General features: G+C 39.7%; 1 protein-coding gene across 2 annotated transcripts in view; it reads left to right on the plus strand.

Moving 5' to 3' along the window:
* KIF27 (kinesin family member 27) overlaps positions 1–19,441 on the plus strand; it is a 94,989-nt gene that overhangs the window by 35,779 nt on the left and 39,769 nt on the right. For both annotated transcript variants that reach the window (XM_060199499.1, XM_060199500.1), the window contains exons 9-11: positions 5,631–5,786; positions 10,390–10,595; positions 14,426–14,623. In XM_060199499.1, coding sequence (XP_060055482.1) covers positions 5,631–5,786; positions 10,390–10,595; positions 14,426–14,623 — 560 coding nt within the window. The remainder of the gene's footprint in view (positions 1–5,630; positions 5,787–10,389; positions 10,596–14,425; positions 14,624–19,441) is intronic.

Raw genomic sequence — 19,441 nt, forward strand, 5'->3', positions numbered from 1 at the left:
CCCTGATAGCTTTCCCATTCTCTATCCCTCTGGGAGTATGGACCCAGGGTCGTTGTGGGTTGCAGAAGGTGGAAGGTCTGGCTTCTGTAATTGCTTCCCCACTGAACATGAGTGTTGACTGGTTGATCCATACTCCAAGTCTGCCTCTCTCTTTCCCTAGTGGGGTGGGTCTCTGGGGAAGCGGAGCTCCAGGACACATTGGTGGGATCATCAGTTCAGGGAAGTCTGCTCGGCATCCTGATGGCATCTCGAACCTGGTGGCTAAAAAGAGAGTTAACATACAAAGCCAAACAAATTGTTGAATAGTTATGGACCTAAAGGCTGGAATAGTGCAGATGAAGTGTTGGGGCTACTCACTGCACACTCTTGTGTACTTCTGCTTTAAGGTATATATTTTGCCCTAGTTTATGGATACCTGTGAACATATGCTCTATCTCAGGGGACCTGGTCTATATCTAGGTTTTGGGACTTTGTTAGGAAGTGAACCACCTGGAATGGGATTAGAGAATACTATGAAAGGAAAGGTCTCACCCGAGTAATGAAGCTGAAGGGTTGTCATTCCACACCTGAAGTCTCTGGACACAGTCTGAAGTGAAGCATGCTGGGGTGACACTCGTTGCATTGATTAGGTTGCGATCGGCGGGTGCAACATTATTTGATAATGCATTGAGAGAAGCATGCAGGAAAGTGGGCCCCACCCTATGGTTCTAGGACTGGGGGAAAGATAGGCTCTGTAGTGGAAATGTGAGGTTCCTACTGTCTTAGGGTTCAAGAAGACAATGGATAGTTACTGTTATCATCACATTATTTGGTAATTGGATTAACTTTGAAAAGTCCCTTTGTTAGGGTTTGCTGTATAGTATCCAGCATTTTGTATATAGCTGTGCCACCAGTTGCTTCTGTTCTACCTGGTCTAGGCTTTTGAGAGAGTCCACATATCAAAGACTCAGCCTATGTATTAAAAAGACAATCTGTGTTTTAAAAAGTTCTAGACATACAATCAATTTCCCCCCTCTCATATTAATGAAATAGTGATTTATATGACTACACTTTAATAGGAATGTACATAAACACCATTCCCACCACCAAAAGACTGGGTGTTTACTTTGATGCCCTACTCTAGATTTAGTCAGATCCTGCTTTTAATTTCCCTTTCTGTTCTTCTTTCTCAACTTCTGTTGATGAGTGGGATCATCCCATACTCATCTTTATCTTTCTGACTTAGCTCACTTAACATAATTCCTTCTAGCTCTATCCAAGATGGGTCAGAGAAGGTGGGTTCATTGTTCTTAATAGCTTCCATTGTGTATATATACCACAGCTTTCTCAGCCACTCATCTGTTGTTGGGCACCTGGGTTGCTTCCACGTTTTAGCTATTATGAATTGTGCTGCTATGAACTTAGGAGTACACATATCTTTTTGATTGGGCATTATGGAATCCTTGGGGTATATTCTCAGGAGAGGAATTACTGGGTCATATGGAAGGTCTATGTCTAGCCTTGTGAGAGTTCTCCAGGCTACTCTCCAGAGAGGCTGGACCAATTTACATTCCCACCAGCAGTGCAGAAGGGTTCCTCTGTCCCCACAGCCTCTCCAACATTTGTTGCTGCTGTCCTTTTTGATGTATGCCATTCTCATAGGAGTGAGGTGGTATCTATCTCAATATTGTCTTTATTTGCATTTCTCTGACAATCAGTGACCTGGAGCAGTTTTTCATATGTTTGTTAGCCTTTTGGATCTCCTCTGAAGTGAATGTTTTGTTCATATCCTCTGCCCATTTTTGGATGGGGTCAGATATGAATTTTCTTATACTTTTTCAGAGTTTGTTGAAGTTTTCTTTCTTTGAATTTATGTTTCAATGAATATCCTTAGGACTATACTTTGTTTTTTAAGGAATATTCCATAGCTCTGTTGAATTTGTGGTTTTCTTCAGTTGCTGTCTTGGTGCAGATATTTTCCTCTGTCTCCTCATTATGCTTGACTGTCCTTGAATACCTGGGCTAGAGGTCTGTGTTTAAACCTGAGTGGTGAACAGGAGTTTGAGATTACCAGTCCATAGTTGGTAGAAGTCAGGACTGCTGAGTACCTAGGACCTCAGGCCACATAGCGACAATGTTATGGGCTTGAGTGACACACAGCTTTCCTCTCAGTGGTGTATTTGGCATTAGTCCTAGTTAGTCTACAGTGTGCTCATAATTTTCTAGGATACAATTGATGAGAATTTTATACATCAAGTAGCAACATCAAAAACAATCTACAAATCAGTAGTGTAGTAGAATAGTTTTTCTTTTTTAAAAAATTTATTTATTTCCTTTTGTTGCCCTTGTTTTTTATTGTAGTCATTATTGTTGTCATCATTGTTGGATAGGACAGAGAGAAATGGAGAGAGGAGGAGAAGACAGAGGGGGAGAGAAAGATAGACACCTGCAGACCTACTTCACTGCTTGTGAAGCAACTCTCCTGCAGGTGGGGAGCTGGGGGCTTGAACCGGGATCCTTCCACTGATCCTTGTGCTTTGCGCCACATGTGCTTAACCCCTGCACTACCGCCCAACTCCCGAATATTTTTAAACTCATTTTACTTGTCCTCTGAATGGCAAAACACAAAAAGTATGTGTGTATAAAGGATATAAATAACGTGTAAAGTTCTGTACTCTGAAAATAACATCATTTTAAGAGCCTATGCCTGTAGTATTAACACACAAACAAAAGGCTGTCACAAGTGAAACAAATACATGAAATAAAGTATAAATATCAATAGATAAATGCTATTCAAGTAGCCATCCTTAAACTTGTTTTTTAATTTCTTTATTGGGGGATTAATGGTTTACATTAAAATACAATAGTTTGTAAATATATAACATTTCCCAGTTTTCCACATAACAATACAACCCCCAGTCCCTAAACTTTTTGTTACTGGTCTATAAGTAAGAAGCTTATGCCAGGTTATAGTTCAGTACAGTGGCTACTTCAAGAGAACTCCTAGTTGAGATTTTATTTTATTTATTTCATTTGTTTATCAGAGCACTGCTCAGCTCTGGCTTATGGTGTTATTGGAGGTTGACCTTTGTTGCTTTAGACATGCAAGTCTGTTTGTATAACCATTAGGCTATCTCCCAGGCCTGAGACTTAATCTTATGAAAAAATGTCAGCTGAACTAAAAGAGTAACATGGTTGATCTATCTTCTGTTACAAGTGCTGATTCCTCCCAATTTCTGGATGTCTCTATCAAATAAGTAAAAGGTACCAAAATAAATAAATAAATAACAACATTTTGGGGACCGGGCGATGGTGTACCTGGTTAAGCATACACGTTACAAGTGCTGAACCACACTCTGAGCAGCCGAGTGCAGACTACATTCTCAATAATAGTAAAGCTGGATGTTAATAGGGGAAACGTTGGCAATGAAAAATGTTTAGGCTATGCAGCTACTAAGAACAATGAACTCAACTTCTCTGACCCATCTTGGTCAGAGCTAGAAGGAATTATGTTAAGTGAGCTAAGTCAGAAAGATAAAGATGAGTATGGGATGATCCCACTCATCAACAGAAGTTGAGAAAGATCAGAAAGGGAAACTAAAGGCAGGATCTGACTAAATCTAGAGTAGGGCGTCAAAGTAAACACCCTGTGGTGAGCGGGAGGGTGGACATGAGGCTTCCTGGGCCGGCGGGGGTGGGGGCGGGTGGGTGGGATGGACACAATCTTTTGGTGATGGGAATGGTGTTTATGTACACACCTATTAAATTGTAGTAATATAAATCACTATTTAATTAATAGAGGGGAAAATTGATTGTATGTCTAACAAAGGGACTTTTCAAAGCTAACCCAATTACCAAATAATGTGATGATAACAGTAACTATCGATTGTCTTCTCGAACCCTAAGACAGCAGGAACCTCACATCTCCACTATAGAGCCTAAACTTCCCCCAGTCCTGGAACCCTAGGGTAGGGCCCACTTTCCCATATGCTTCTCCCAATTCTTACCAAATAATATTGCATCTGCTGATCGCAACCTAATCAACGCAACGAGTGCCACCCAGCATGCTTCACTTCAGACTGTGTCCAGAGACTTCAGGTGTGGAATGACAACCCTTCAGCTTCATCACTCGGGTGAGACCTTTCCTTTCATAGTATTCTCTAGTTCCATCCCAGGTGGTTCACTTCCTAACAAAGTCCCAAAACCTAGATATAGACCAGGTTCCAGGAGATAGAGCATATGATCACAGGTATCCATAAACTAGGGCAAATATCTACCTGAAAGCAGTAGTACACTAGAGTTTGCAGTGAGTACCCCCCAACACTTCATCTCCACTATTCCAACCTTTGGGTCCATGATTCTTCAACAATTTGTTTGGCTTTGTATGTTAACTCTCTTTTCAGACACCAAGTTCCAGATGCCATCAGGATGCCGGCCAGGCTTTCCTGGACTGACGACCCCACCAATGCGTCCTGGTGCTCAGATTCCCCAGAGACCCACCCTACTAGGGAAAGAGAGAGGCAGACTGGGAGTATGGACCGACCAGTCAACGCCCATGTTCAGCTGGGAAGCAATTACAGAAGCCAGACCTCCCACCTTTTGCAACCTACAAGGACGCTGGGTCCATGCTCCCAGAGGGATAGAGAATGGGAAAGCTATCAGGGGAGGGGATGGGATATGGAGATTGGGTGGTGGGAATTGTGTGGAGTTGTACCCCCCCCCCCCATATCCTATGATTTTGTTAATGTCTCCTTTCTTAAATAAATAAATAAATAAATAAATAAATTTTTTTAAAAAAGAAAAATGCTTAGGATCTATGGCATACATTTTTAATTTTAGAAAATTCTTACTAGAAAGTTAGAAAACTGACATCCCAGTTGCCATGTACTTTGTCCTTTCCTTCTTTTTCTCCATTTTCCCCTTTCTCTGTTAAATCTAGATTGCTTTGTGTCTACTTTTGTTTTCTTTATATGGTGCTGGTGAAAATTCCTAGAGTCTTATGCATGTGCTCCATAGCTAAAGCACTTCCATGGCCCAGTTTTATATTTTTATGAAATATATGAAAGTACCAATCTACTACTGATGAGCTCCACCAGTCTCTGGTGCTCACATGTGGAGATAGGGGTTGGGGAGACCCACGACCTCATATATGGAAAGTATGCATTTTTTTTTTGCCAAATCACCTCCCCAAGTCACCTATTTTTCTTTACTTTTTAAAAGAAGGCTTAAATATTATGTACTTAATGGGGAGGAGAGAGAATTAGAGCAGCAGAGCATCACCGTAGCATCTTTGATGTCAGGGATTGAACTCAGAATCTCACACAAGCAAGTCTGAGCCTCTTCCCTGGATGCTGATTCCTCTTCTTCTTCTTCTTCTTCTTCTTCTTCTTCTTCTTCTTCTTCTTCTTCTTCTTCTTCTTCTTCTTCTTCTTCTTCTCCTTCTTCTCCTTCTTCTCCTTCTTCTCCTTCTTCTCCTTCTTCTCCTTCTTCTCCTTCTCCTTCTTCTCCTCCTTCTCCTCCTTCTCCTCCTTCTCCTCCTTCTCCTCCTTCTCCTCCTTCTCCTCCTTCTCCTCCTCCTTCTCCTTCCGCCTCCTCCTCCTTCTTTTACCATTGTTGAATATATTACAGTCTTATTTCTCTTTGTTTTCAAGATTTAAAAATAGAATGTCTCCAGGAGAGTCAACAGTCGAATTTGCAAAAATTAAGGCATTCAGAACTCATACTTACTGAAGCTAAGCAAAAAATGAGAGAACTTACAATCAATATCAAGATGAAGGAAGATCTGATTAAAGAATTAATAAAAACAGGTAATAGTACCCTGTGAATCAGCTTATATGAGAAGAAAAATCTTCTAAAGTTGTTTTTGATGTTGTAATATTTACATCAGTTTTCATTGTTTAGAGTTATTCACTTTAACCTTGTAATTTAATGTAAAAAATGTGTTGTGGAATTACTGTGTGGATATTTGTTTATTCTAGAGTTTTATTATTTAGGGTTTGTTCTATGAATTAGTCTATCTCTAGCCAGTATGAATTCTTGTATTGATACTTGGTTACATTTAGTGTTTTTTTGTTTGTTTCTTTTGCCACATCATATTAGGCATCTGGGAATATTTCTGTGTTCTAGATGTTTTTCTTTCTTTTTAAAAATATTTATTTATTCATTCCCTTTTGTCACCCTTGTTTTTTTTTGTTTATAAAAAGGAAATATTGACTAAACCATAGGATAGGAGGGGTACAGCTTCACACAGTTCCCACCACCAGAACTCTGTATCCCATCCCCTCCCCTGATAGCTTTCCTATTCTTTAACCCACTGGGAGTATGGACCCAAGGTCATTATGGGGTGCAGAAGGTTGAAGGTCTGGCTTCTGTAACTGCTTCCCTGCTGAACATGCACATTGACAAGTTGATCCATACTCCCAGCCTGTCTTTCTCTTTCCCTAGTGGGGAAGGGCTCTGGGGAAGCAGAGCTCCAGGACACATTGGTGGGGTTGTCTGTCCAGGGAGGTCTGGTCGGCATCATGCTATCATCTAGAACCTGGTAGTTGAAAATAGAGTTAACATACAAAGCCAAAAAAGTTGTTGACCAATCATGAAACTAAAGGCTGGAATAGTGCAGATGAAGAGTTGGGGGGCCCTCCGTTTTGTAGATAACTAGTAGGCATATTTTAATTCTATTCCAAAGGGCCTGTGGCTATACTAGTGATTTTTTTTTTTTTTTTTGCCTGAGCCTGAAATCTGATATGCAGGTGGATCCTAATTATTATCTGGGGAGGTGATGTCATGGCTGGCAGAAGGACCAGAAAGCTGGATCAGGGAAGAGAGTAGCTCCCAAATATGGGAAAGGCATATAAATATTGTTGACTGTAAACCCCATCAATTTGATGTGATCTGGGGCCCATATTCAGCTTAGGAGCCTATGTGACCTCTGCATCCCTGTAGATCTGAGCTCACATTCTGTGGTCATAAGTAGGAACAGTCCAAGCTGCCCCAATATCAGGACTCATCTTCCTCAGGTAGAGCATAGAGTATGTTGTCCAGCCTCCCTTCGGAGGATGGAACATTCTCTACTATTGTTGACCCCAGTGGAGGGCAAGGTCCTATGGGGGCCCACAAAGGGGTCTCTTGTGTTGTTCCTAATAGGAATGACTGATAACAGTGGAGAGAGGGATTTATTCGAGGTCTAGGCCCATCATGTCTGTTTGGGAATCTCAGGACTCCCCGAATAGGGCCCCATGTGATGGGGTGGCCTGGTAGTGACTAAAGAGTCATCGTTCAAGTATGCGAGTCTCTTGCCCTTATTCAGCTTTTGCAGTCCTTGCTTTCATGAGGTTACCTTTTTTATTAAAATTAATTTATTTATTCCCTTTTGTTGCCCTTGTTTTATTGTTGTAGTTATTATCGTTGTTGTTACTGATGTCGTTGTTGTTGGATAGGACAGAGAGAAATGGAGAGAGGAGGGGAAGACAGAGAAGGGGAGAGAAAGACACCTGCAGACCTGCTTCACCACTTGTGAAGTGACTCCCCTGCAGGTGGGGAGCCGGGGGCTTGAACCGGGATCCTTAAGTTGGTCCTTGAGCTTTGCACCACGTGCACTTAATCCACCGCACTACTGGCCGGCTCCCTGCCCAGCTCCCTGCCCTTGTTGTCTTATTGTTGTTGTTATGATGTCATCATTGTTAGAACAGAGAGAAATGGAGAGAGGAGGGGAAGACAGAGAGAGGGAGAGAAAGATAGACACCTCAGACCTGCTTCGCTGCCTGTGAAGCAACTCCCCTAGCACCTGACTCCCTCTATATGTTTTTCTAACTCAGGTTAAAAATTCTTTTTTCTTTAATTATTAGTCACCCTTGTAGGTAATTCACTTTTAACATTAATTGATAATTTAACACTATGTGAAAACTATATGCTTGTCTAAAAATATGTAAGTATTTGTCTTTGAGAATTATTTTCTTCAGTGAGCCAGGCTTTGAGTAATTACTGTTAGTCTCAAATTGAGTTTGGGTCTATCCTTTCCTCACTCTCGGCTACATTAGATTTATCTTGAGACTAGGTGGTGGCGCTTCTGGTAGAGCACACATGTTGCTATGCACAAGACCCCGGTCCTTACCTGCAGGGGGGAAGTTTCGTGAGTAGTTGAGTGGTGCTGCAGGTGTCTCTTTTTCTCTTTCCCTCCAAGTCTTTTTCTCTTTATCCCTATTTTAAAAATAAGACCACTTCAAGCGGTGGATTTGTAGTGTAGGCATCGAGCCCCAATGATAACCCTAGTGGGAAAGATAAACAAACAAACAGCATATCTGAGCTTTTTATTTCTACCCCCACCCACCCACTCCCAGTAGTCTAGTCAAGGTGTAATTACTTTAATTAGCCTGAGCTATTCTGAAATTCAGGAAAGAATTGAGGGAGTAAGAGATTCTAGCATTCCTGTTCCCCAACTCCAGTAAAAACAACTGAGATCATATTTGAAGGGCCTGACAGACACAATACCTTCTTTTTTCATCAGCTGAAGGCTATTTTCACACCCAAATGACATAAATTTGGGTTTCAACTGCTCTGCCTTCCCACTTCCTTCCTCTTTTCCTTGCTTTCTGGCAGTCAGTCATTCTTTCTCAGCTGCCTCTCCTCTCCCTAGCTTGCTGTTTCCAATTAAGTTCCTGCTTTATTTGTAGGAGAGAGAGAGAGTATAGTATGTGTGTTACACACCATCTCAATTTTCCCAGATATGTTTGATTTTGACTGTATTCTTTCATCATAAGACAGGAAAGATCAATGCCAGTACTCTTCCCTTAGGAATAGTTAAGAACAAATCAGTGCTATGCTCTCTCTCTCTGCTTCTCTGTCTTTCTCTCTATATAAAATGATATTAATATTATAAGGTTTGATAATGGCATGATCTTTATTTACTTATTTTTTAAAATTGCTTTATTGGGGAATTAATGTTTTACATTCGACAGCAGATACAATAGTTTATACATTCATAACATTTCTCTGTTTTCCGTATAACATTACAACCCCCACTAGGTCCTCTGTCATCCTTTTTGGACCTGTATTCTCTCCTCAACCTACCCTAGAGTCTTTTACTTTGGTGAAATACACCAACTCCAGCTCAGGTTCTACTTGTGTTTTCTTTTTTGATCTTGTTTTTTCAACTTCTGCCTGAGAGTGAGATCATCCCATATTCATCCTTCTGTTTCTGACTTATTTCACTTAACATGAATTTTTCAAGGTCCATACAAGTTCGGCTGAAAATGGTGAAGTCACCGTTTTTTTAACAGCTGACTAGTATTCCATTGTATATATATATATACCACAACTTGCTCAGCCACTCATCTGTTGTTGGACACCTGGGTTGCTTCTAGGTTTTGGCTATTATTACAAATTGTGCTGCTAAGAACATATGTGTACACAGATCTTTGTGGATGGGTATGTTGGGTTTGTTTACTTATTTTTAATTTTACCAGAGCGCTGCTCACTCTGGGGACTGAACCTGGGACTTTGGTGCCTCAGGGGTTAAAGTTTTTTTGCACAACCAGTCTGATAATGACTTTCAAATTAGTTCCATATCCATGTAGATAGTTACTGAAATGTATAGGTGAGCTGATATGGCATCTGGGATTGCTTTATAATTCTTAAGCAAATTAAAACAAAAGGAAAAACACATACATGCAGATAACAAATCTTGATAATTTTGATTCAGGGTAGTAGAGGTGTGTTATTTTATTTCCCCGCTTTTGATATGCTTAACTTTTTTCAGGGGGCTAAGTGGTGGTGCACTGGGTTGTAACCATGCAGTGGATTCATTGTGCTGGCACTGAGCCAGAGATAAATCTAATGGCAAATACATAAATAAGTAAATAGGGCGGGAGTAGATAGCATAATTATTATGCAAAGAGACTCTCATGCCTGAGGCTCCGAAGTCCCACGTTCAGTCCCCCATGTCACCAGAAGCCAGAGCTGATCAGTGCTCTGGTTAAAGATAGATAGATAGATAGATAGATAGATAGATAGATAGATAGATAGATAGATAGATTCTTCATGATACTAAAAATTCAAAGAGACAGATTTGGGGTAGCAGGAAGTCAAAGTGTAGTAAGCAGGAGGTTAAGGAATCAACCAAAATAAGCTTCTTTAACTCAAGTCTGATGCTCAGGAGACCAAAATGTTACACTAATACACAAAAAGATGAACCAGTGAGAATACTGAACAGAACTAGCTGGGATAGTTATAAAGGAACTAATTAGAAAGAGACCAGATAGCAAGTTGTGTTTGATGGGTATGGTCAGGAATAGCTGGTCTGTCTAATGCTGGTGTGTCTTATGCCCTCCTGAATCTTTGAGTATTTTATGTTTTTGAATTTTACGTAGTTTTAAAAGCATATTTATAATTGTTACTGTTATTTCTATGATGAAGGTAATGATGCCAAGTCTGTAAGCAAACAGTATTCTCTGAAGGTAACAAAACTTGAGCATGAAGCAGAACAAGCCAAAGTGGAATTGTCTGAAACACAGAAGCAGCTGGAGGAACTAGAAAACAAAGATCTTTCTGATATTGCTTTGAAAGTAAAGTTACAAAAGGAGTTTCGTAAAAAAATGGATGCTGCAAAGCTAAGAGTCCAGGTAATTTTCAAAATATAGTTTCAAAATTTATCTAAGGCTTCCTGCTTTTGAAGATCCTTCTACCTACTTGGCAGAGAAGTAGGATTCAGCCTCTCTCTCTCTTTTTACCAGGACAAGATGAATAGCAGCTGTCAGTATGCTATTTGGTTTACCTAATTTATAAGTTGGTATCCTATATTTATTTATTCAAGAAATGTGTTATCTTTCTCTGAAAGACAAAAGATTAATGATTCAGTAATATATGTATATGTACATATATGTGCCATCTGCTAACTGTATGACAGTTTGTAAACTCACAAATTGAAACTATTTCAGACAATTTTTTGAAATCATAACTGCTCAGTATAAGAAGGGCTAATAACTTTCGGCATTATACTCATCCTTAATTTTTAAAAATATTTTTTATTTACTATTGGATAGAGACAGAGAGAAATTGGGAGGGAAGCAGGAGATAGAGAGGGAGAGTGACAGATACCTGCAGCCCTGCTTCACCACTCCTGAAGCTTTCCCCTTGCAGGTGGAGACCAGGGGCTCGAACCTTGGTTCTTGCACACTGTAATTTGAGTGCTTAACCAGGAGTGCCACACCTGGCTCCTACTCATTCTTAATTTTGTAAAGGTGTTTTTAACTAATTTTCAGAAATGGCCAGAATGATGTTCTGATATTCTCATTCTCTCTCTCTTTCTCCTCTCCTTTCTCTTTCATAAATAAATTTTTTAAAGGAAGTAAAATAACTCATTTGGAATCACGTGAGTGTGATAACAATACTGGTTTTCAGTACTCTAGCAAACTCATACCATTTTAAATATGAAATACTAGTGCTTTTTTTTGAAACTTAAACTTTTTAATATATATATATATATATTTATTTATTTATTCCCTTTTGTTGCCCTTGTTGTTATTGATGTCGTTGTTGGACAGGACAGAGAGAAATGGAGAGAGGAGGGAAACAGAGAGGGAAGAGAAAGATAGACACCTGCAGTCCTGCTTTACCGCCTGTGAAGCGACTCCCCTGCAGGTGGGGAGCTGAGGGCTCGAACCTGGATCCTTGTGCTTTGCACCACCTGTGTGTGGTTAACCCGCTGCGCTACCACCCAGCTTCCTAAACTTAAACTTTTAAAACTTAAAATCTGTACCAACAACTGTACATATCTAAACCATTAATCCCCTCAGTCAAAATAATGATAAAAAGCACAGAAGCAAACAAAAAACAAACTCAAAATAGTTTCTTAATTAAAAAAAAAATCTCTGCTTCCCCATAGCCCCACCCTACTAGGGAAAGAGAGAGGCAGACTGGGAGTATGGATCGACCAGTCAGTGCCCATGTTCAATGGGGAAGCAATTACAGAAGCCAGACCTTCCACCTTCTGCAACCCACAACGACCCTGGGTTCATATGTCCAGAGGGATAGAGAATGGGAAAGCTATCAGGGGAGGGGATGGGATATGGAGACTGGGTGATGGGAATTGTATGGAGTTGTATCCCTACTATCCTACTGTTTTGTTAATGTCTCCTTTCATAAATAAATAAATGAAATTATTGAAAAGCCCCCCCCCCAAAATCTAAAACCTGCATTCTTTATATCTCTAGGCTGATAGTTATAAGCTGCATCAGAATTTTAATACAGGAGCTGGGTAGAGGTATGCCTGGTAGAAAATACACATTACTATGAGCAAGGACCCAGGTTCAAGCTCCTGGTCCCCACCTACAGGAAACTTCATGAGCAGTGGAGCCATGTTACAGTTGTCTCTCCTCCTCCTGGTCTCTTTCCCTTTCTCTTTCTGTTTCACCCTATGTTAAAGTACATACATATATATATATTCACCAGGAGTGGTGGAGTAATTGTGGAGGTACCAAGCCCCAACAATAACTCTGATGGCAAAAAAAAAAGTACAAACTGGATACATTTTTTAGCATCTGTGGAATAAGTACAGAAAGCAGTCTATCACTTTTAAATAAGATTATCAGTATTTATGTTGGCATTTATAATATTGTGTGAAAACAGTACTAAAATGCTGGTAGTATTTTTACTCCAGTATTGCATTTACTGTTAAAAGTGGCAGCAGGGACCAGTGTGATAATCTGAATTGATACATACAGCTGACCCAAGTTTGAGTATTTAGGCACTAGAAGAAGAATCAGCACTGTGGTATCTCTCCCTGAAGAAAAAAAAAAAAAAAGTGGCAATGCCAGTGTCTAGGTCCAGGTATAGGAATTAGCAGGCCTTTGGTCTCCATGTCAGTGATACTCAAAGTAGCCCTTTGCTGATATTCTGTAATGCTGATTGATCTGTAATGAGATAAGTGGGAGAACACTTTCCTTCGACTGTTGGCACAAAGTTTTGCACAGAAAACCTTAGCTGACTCTAAAAGTGTGCTTAGAGGCACAAGCTAACAACAGACTGTGACTATTGGGTTGTCAGAAAAATCATGATGCATTTTTGCTTGGAAAAACATAGAAAAATATGTTAGGATTTTTCCAACAGCTCACAGTACAAGTCAGTTGTTTGAGAAGCACTGTTCTAAGCTACAGTGCCTCTGATTGCTTAAAAACTGCAACAAAAAATGTTTTATATCAATGATGAGTTTCTAAGAAAAGGGAAATGATTAATTGCAGTATGTATAATTTACAAATGACCTCAACTTAAACTTTTATCTACTACCTAAGAGATGTTTAGTATAATGCTAAAAATATTTAATACAAATGTCATATGTATTTATTTCTACTACATGTGCAGTATATTTAAATATGTTATTATATGTAAAACCTTTAAGTACATATTTTATTTATGTATGTCTTTATTTTTTGCCACTAGAGCTTTGCTGGGGCTTCATGCCTATGAGAGTCTACCACTCTTGGCTGGCTCTATCTTATTTCTTTTTTTCCAGATAGAGAGACAAGAGAGGGAGAGAGACAGAAAAAGAAGAGAGACTCCAGCATCGCTCTACCACTCATGAAGCTTCCCCTTTTCATGATCAACCTGGGTCCTCGAGCATGGTAAAGTGTGTGCTCTACTGGAAGAGTTGGCTCCCAGCCCCCAAGTCTAATAGATTTGTTTGCTTATTTGTTCAGCATTAAATTGAATCACTCTGTATTTTATATTTATTGAATAAACCCTTTGAAAATGTTAAATATCAGTAGTCTATAGCCATAGTGATAGCATATGTGAGGAGAATATTTATTTAAAATAGTTAAAACTAATCATAATGGTTATTCACTCTCAGGGAGAATGATAGCAGTTCTGACCATCTTAATTCAGGGATAAATAGGTTAGGCGTAATTATGTAAAAGAGAGGAACATGGTGAAATGCTATGTAGTTACATAGAACAAATCTAAGAGAAGAAGAGAAAAAAAACCTCTGTTACATAAATAAAAGGTAGGAAATTAGTCTAGTCTATATGGAACATGTATATGAGATTATTTACATTCATACAAATTCTCTCTGAAAGAATATTTAAGAAATTGTTTAATTTTTTATCAAGGAAGACAGCAAGGTTAGGGATTTGAAATAAGATAATTTTTTAAAATATAAGATTAGTTTTGTATGAATGTCACATACATATGTTTCACATTTTAAATACTCATTGTTAAAAAAATGAAGAGATAAATCTTGCTCTGTTGTCAACATCAGAAAGTATCACCATTATTTATACCTAGCCAAAAACATGACAGTTGCCCTGTTGTAAAAACAGAGATCCAGGAAACAATTGTGAACCTGCCAAAGATAAATTAGAATCAAGGCAAAATGCCTACCTTTGCCACTGAATGAAATGTTTACTTGAAGTTTGTGACATGCTGTTCTTCATTTTTGAAATATTTTATATCCTAGGTCTTACAGAAGAAGCAACAAAATAGCAAGAAATTGGCATCCCTGTCAATTCAAAATGAAAAACGAGCCAATGAACTAGAGCAGAATGTCGACCACATGAAATATCAAAAGGTACAACTACAAAAAAGACTTCGAGAAGAAAACGAAAAAAGGAAGCATCTGGATGCAGAAATTAAGCGGGATCAACAAAAAATCAAAGTAATATTGTCGTACTTTCCTGCTAACCATACTATGAAATGTTAAATGGCTCAGAGATAACGAAGCCCAAGGTCTTGATTCACTTGGCTTTTGAGGTATCTAACCTTGGCCTATTCTTGGCTGCCGTCCTCTTTCAGTTTAAAGCTTTGTTTATCTGCATAGTAAAGGCTATTTATTGCTGAATGTAAGGCTTTGACTTCACACATAAAAAAAGTAATGATACAGTTTTTTTGACATGCACCTTAGTTTTTTGTTGAATTTGTCAAAAATGTCGATATACAAAGCCAGCTTCTGAAACAATAGCTGTCTACGGCCATTCCACCCTGAATACTCCGATCTCATCTGATCTCAGAAGCTGAGACAATAGCAAACATTTACATAAGATTGCTTTTTTTTTTTTTTTTGTCTCCAGGGTTATTGCTGGGGCCCAGTGCCTGCATCACGAATCCTGGAGGCTATTTTTTTTTTCCCCTTTTTGTTGCCCTGGTTTTATTGTTGTTGTGATTATTGTTGTTGTTATTGATGTCATTGCTGGATAGGACAGAGAGGAATCGAGAGAGGAGGGGAAGACAGAGAGGGGGAGAGAAAGATAGATACCTGCAGACCCACTTCACTGCTTGTGAAATGACCCCCCTGAGGGTGGGGAGTAAGAAGTTCAAATCGGGATTCTTACGCCTGTCCTTGCACTTCACGCCATGTGTGCTTAACACGCTGCACTACCACCCAACCCCCAGATTGCAATGTTTAAAGTGCTTTGACAAGCATTGTCTGTGTGGTGACCTGGAAAATAATCCAATGTTAACATGGTACTGTTTTAGTCATAATGAACAGAAAATGGTTAGGCTTTTACGTGAGTTGTTCTACAATATAGATCAGACTGGGAGGAACTAGTGGTATGGACCTTGGCTCTAGAGCCAGACTAGTGTGGATTCAAATCTAAGTTTTCTTAGTTCCTGATTGGATCATTTGTTAAGAAAATCACTTACCCTTTATTTATTGGATAGTGATAGAAAGAAATTTAGAGGAAAAGAAGAAACAAAAGGAGAAAGAGAGACAACCATAGCACTGTTTCACCTCCTGTGAAACTTTTCCCCCTGCAGCTGGGGACTGAGGACTTGAACATGGATCTTTGGCATGCTATAATATATGCACTTAACCAGGTATACCACTGCCTGGTCAGTAGTCAGTTTACTCATATCTGAAATAGCCTTAATTATATTTGTCTCATAGAGCTGTTTGAAAGAGGAGGAGAACATAATGATCATAATAACACCAGTAACAAGCCCTTATTTAAGTGCTGTATATCAGGCTCCACTCTATTTGAAATAGTAAATCAAACCTGAGGCATAGACTCTGACTAGAGACTTCCTATATTTTAAATTTTGTAATATAACCTATTATCAGACCTTAAAAATGGAATTCAGTAATAGAAGGGAATTTAAAGTCCATTTAGGTAAACTTATTCTTTTCACAAAGCTTTTATTAAGATAACAGTTCACCCATTGGAAGTGTACAATTCATTGAGTTTTGGTATATTACATTTTTAAAAATTATCTTAATTTACTTGATAGAGGTAGCCAGTAATAGAGAGGAAGGGGAATATAGAGAGGCAGAGAGACAGAGAGACACCTGCAGCACTGCTTCACCACTCATGAAGCTTTCCTCCTGCAGGTGGGGACTGGGTGCTTGAGCCTGGGTCCTTGCACATTGTAGCATGTATACTGAACCAGATGCACCACCACCCAGCCTCTATTGCATTATTATTATTACTATTATTATTTATTATTACCTCCAGGGTTATCACTGGGGCTCTGTGCCTGCAATACAAACCCACTGCTTCTGGAGGCCATTTTTTCCCATTTTGTTGCCCTTGTTGTAGTTGTTATTGTTGTTATAGCTGTTGTTGTTGGATAGGACAGAGAGAAATCAAGAGAGAAGGGGAAGACAGAGAGGGGGAGAGAAAGATAGACACCTGTAGACCTGCTTCACTGCTTGTGAAGCGACCCCCCTGCAGGTGCGGAGCTGGGGGCTCGAACTGGGATCCTTACACCGGCCCTTGTGCTTTGTGTCATGTGCGCTTAACCTGTTGTGATTAATTTGCCCAATTCTATTATTTTTCACGAGTGAGATCATAAAATATTTATCTTGTGTCTGGGTTATTTTGCTTAGCATAACGATTAGAGGATCACCATATTGTATCATGAATCTGGAATTCATTCCTTTCTACTGCTGAGTTCTACTTCATTGTATGCATACCACATTTTTTAATACATTCACCTACTGATAGATAATTGACTTATTTCCATATTTTGAATATTGCATATAATGTTCTGGTAAAATATCTGAAATGTAAACTACTGTTGGTTTTTTTTGTTTTTTGTTTTTTGCCTCCAGGGTTATTGCTGGGGCTTGGGGCCAGCACTATGAATCCACTGCTCCTTCATTTTATTGGATAGGACAGAGAGAAATTGAGAAGGGGGAGGGGGAGAGGAGAGGGGAGAGACCTGCAGACCTGCTTCACTTCTTGTGAAGTGACCTCCCCTGCAGGCGAGGAACCCGGATCCTTGGGCCTGTCCTTGGGCAGGTCCTTGTACTCTTAACCTTGGTGCACCACCACCTGGTCACCTTTAAAAACAACTGTTTGAATCCCTGCTTTCAAATCCTTTGTCATACCTAGGAGTGGAATTTGTGGGTCATGTGTTAATTCTGTTTAGCTTTTTGAGACTGACGCACTGCCTACTGCGCTAAGGAAGCTATCTTGTTTAGCTTTTTGAAGGTTCACCAAATTTTTTTTGGTAAGGGCTGCAGCACCATTATATTCCCAACTTACTTGTTTCTTTTTGATTAAAACCATCCAAGTATATAAGGTTATTTAACTGTGGTTTTGATGTTCATTTATTTGTTGACTAGTGACACTGAATATCTTTTCATGTGCATATTGACTATTCACATATCATCTTAGGAGAAATGTGTACTCAAATTCTTTGTCTAGCATTTAATTAGATAGTTTATTTTTATTATTTAGTTGTAGGAGATCTTTGTGTTCTGGACATTGAACTTTATTAGATACATGACATCCAACTATCACGTCTCTGTAGGTTATCTTTAAAGTTTCTTAATATTTTTAAATGCACTAAAATTTAATTTTTTTTGGGGGGGAGGAGGTTATTTTGGGGGCTTCACTGTTCTGGGCTGAGTTTTTTTCAGACTGAAACAGGGATAGAGAGATGGAAAGAAACCATAGCACTGAAGCTTCCTACAATGCTGCAGGAACTGAACTCAGACCTGGGACACGCACATGGCAAGACCATACGCTACCCAAGTGAGCTGCTTGCCCTAACTTTTTTTTTTTTTTCCACCAGAGATTTCCTGGGGCTTTGTTCTATGTGATTCTATCCTGGTGGACTAATTTTTCATTTTTTTCCAAGTATAAGTAAGAGACAAAGGGGACAAGAGGTAGAGAAAGAGATATATCACAGCACCACTTCACTGCTTATAAAACTTACATCTTGGGAGTTGGGCGGTAGTGCAGCAGGTTAAGTGCACATGGCGCCAAGTGCAAGAACTGGCGTAAGGATCCCGGTTCGAGCCCCTGGCTCCCTACCTGCAGGGGAGTCGCTTCACAAGCAGTGAAGCAGGTCTGCAGGTGTCTTTCTCTCCCCCCTCTGTCTTCCCCTCCTCTCTCCATTTCTCTCTGTCCGATCCAACAACGATGACATCAACAACAACAACAATAAAACAAAGGCAACAAGAAAGAATAAATAAATATTTTTTAAAAATTACACCTTACAGGGGGCCTGGTGGTAGCACAGTGGGTTAAGCTCACGTGGCGCGAAGCGCGAGGACTGGCATAATGATCCCAGTTCGAGCCCACAGCTCTCCACGTACAGGGGAGTCGCTTCAGAAGCGATGAAGCAGGTCTGCAGGTGTCTGTCTATCACTTCCTCTCTAAGTCACACTTACACCTATTACTACTTCCAAGTGTCCTTCCTTTTTCCCTCTTCTCTCTCACATAAAGGAAGCAGTGCCTGGCTTCTTCCGGTGTTTTCCAGGTTTGCTTCCCTTCAGTGACGGTATAAAAACAAGGTTCCTGGTGACAGTTTTTGTCAGTGTTGTCAATAAGCATAATCGGGATTAGAGTCTAACGATTATAAACATGCCTCATATGGAGTTGAAAGGGAAGTTGTAATTGGTTCTGCCAGTCACACAGGAGGGTCTACTCTCCCTGCTCACTTTTCCCTGTAGACCCCTGCTGATAAAGGCCATGGCTGAGAGAAGTCACACTATAGTCTTGCTTTTAGCTTAGAGCATGGAGGTACTTTGGCTTCATCTATTCTCTGGATGGTGTTATAAATCTCCTTTGAGGCTGCCAGCTCTTCCATTTAGCTTATTAGCCCAGTGACCTGTCTTCACTCTTGATTCAAGATCCATGTCACTTGAGGCTGAGAAATACAGTTACTCTTGCTGGATCATAGTCCTCTGCTCTTTCAGCAAGACTGGGCAATTCTGTAAGAGCCCTCAGTGATACCTTCACTCATTACTGCCTTTATTGACCAAAACCTTGAGAAGAGAAAATTATTTGTTTCTCTTTCTCTTAAATTTTGAAGCTATCTCTCTTTCTCTTTTAATTTTTGTTTCTGCATTACTAGGGCTGCAAAATGGTAGACTTAATTTTTTTCTTACTTTATGTCAGTACTTCTGACATTATCTATGGAAAAAGGTACAGGTTTTATTTTACTACTAATTTGGCATAGTTCAATATAATTATAAAACTTGATCAGGGGCCAGGCAGTGTCACACCTGGTTAACTTCATACAT

Source organism: Erinaceus europaeus, chromosome 10 (assembly GCF_950295315.1).
Source record: "Erinaceus europaeus chromosome 10, mEriEur2.1, whole genome shotgun sequence".
NCBI classification, from domain to species: Eukaryota; Metazoa; Chordata; class Mammalia; order Eulipotyphla; family Erinaceidae; genus Erinaceus; species Erinaceus europaeus.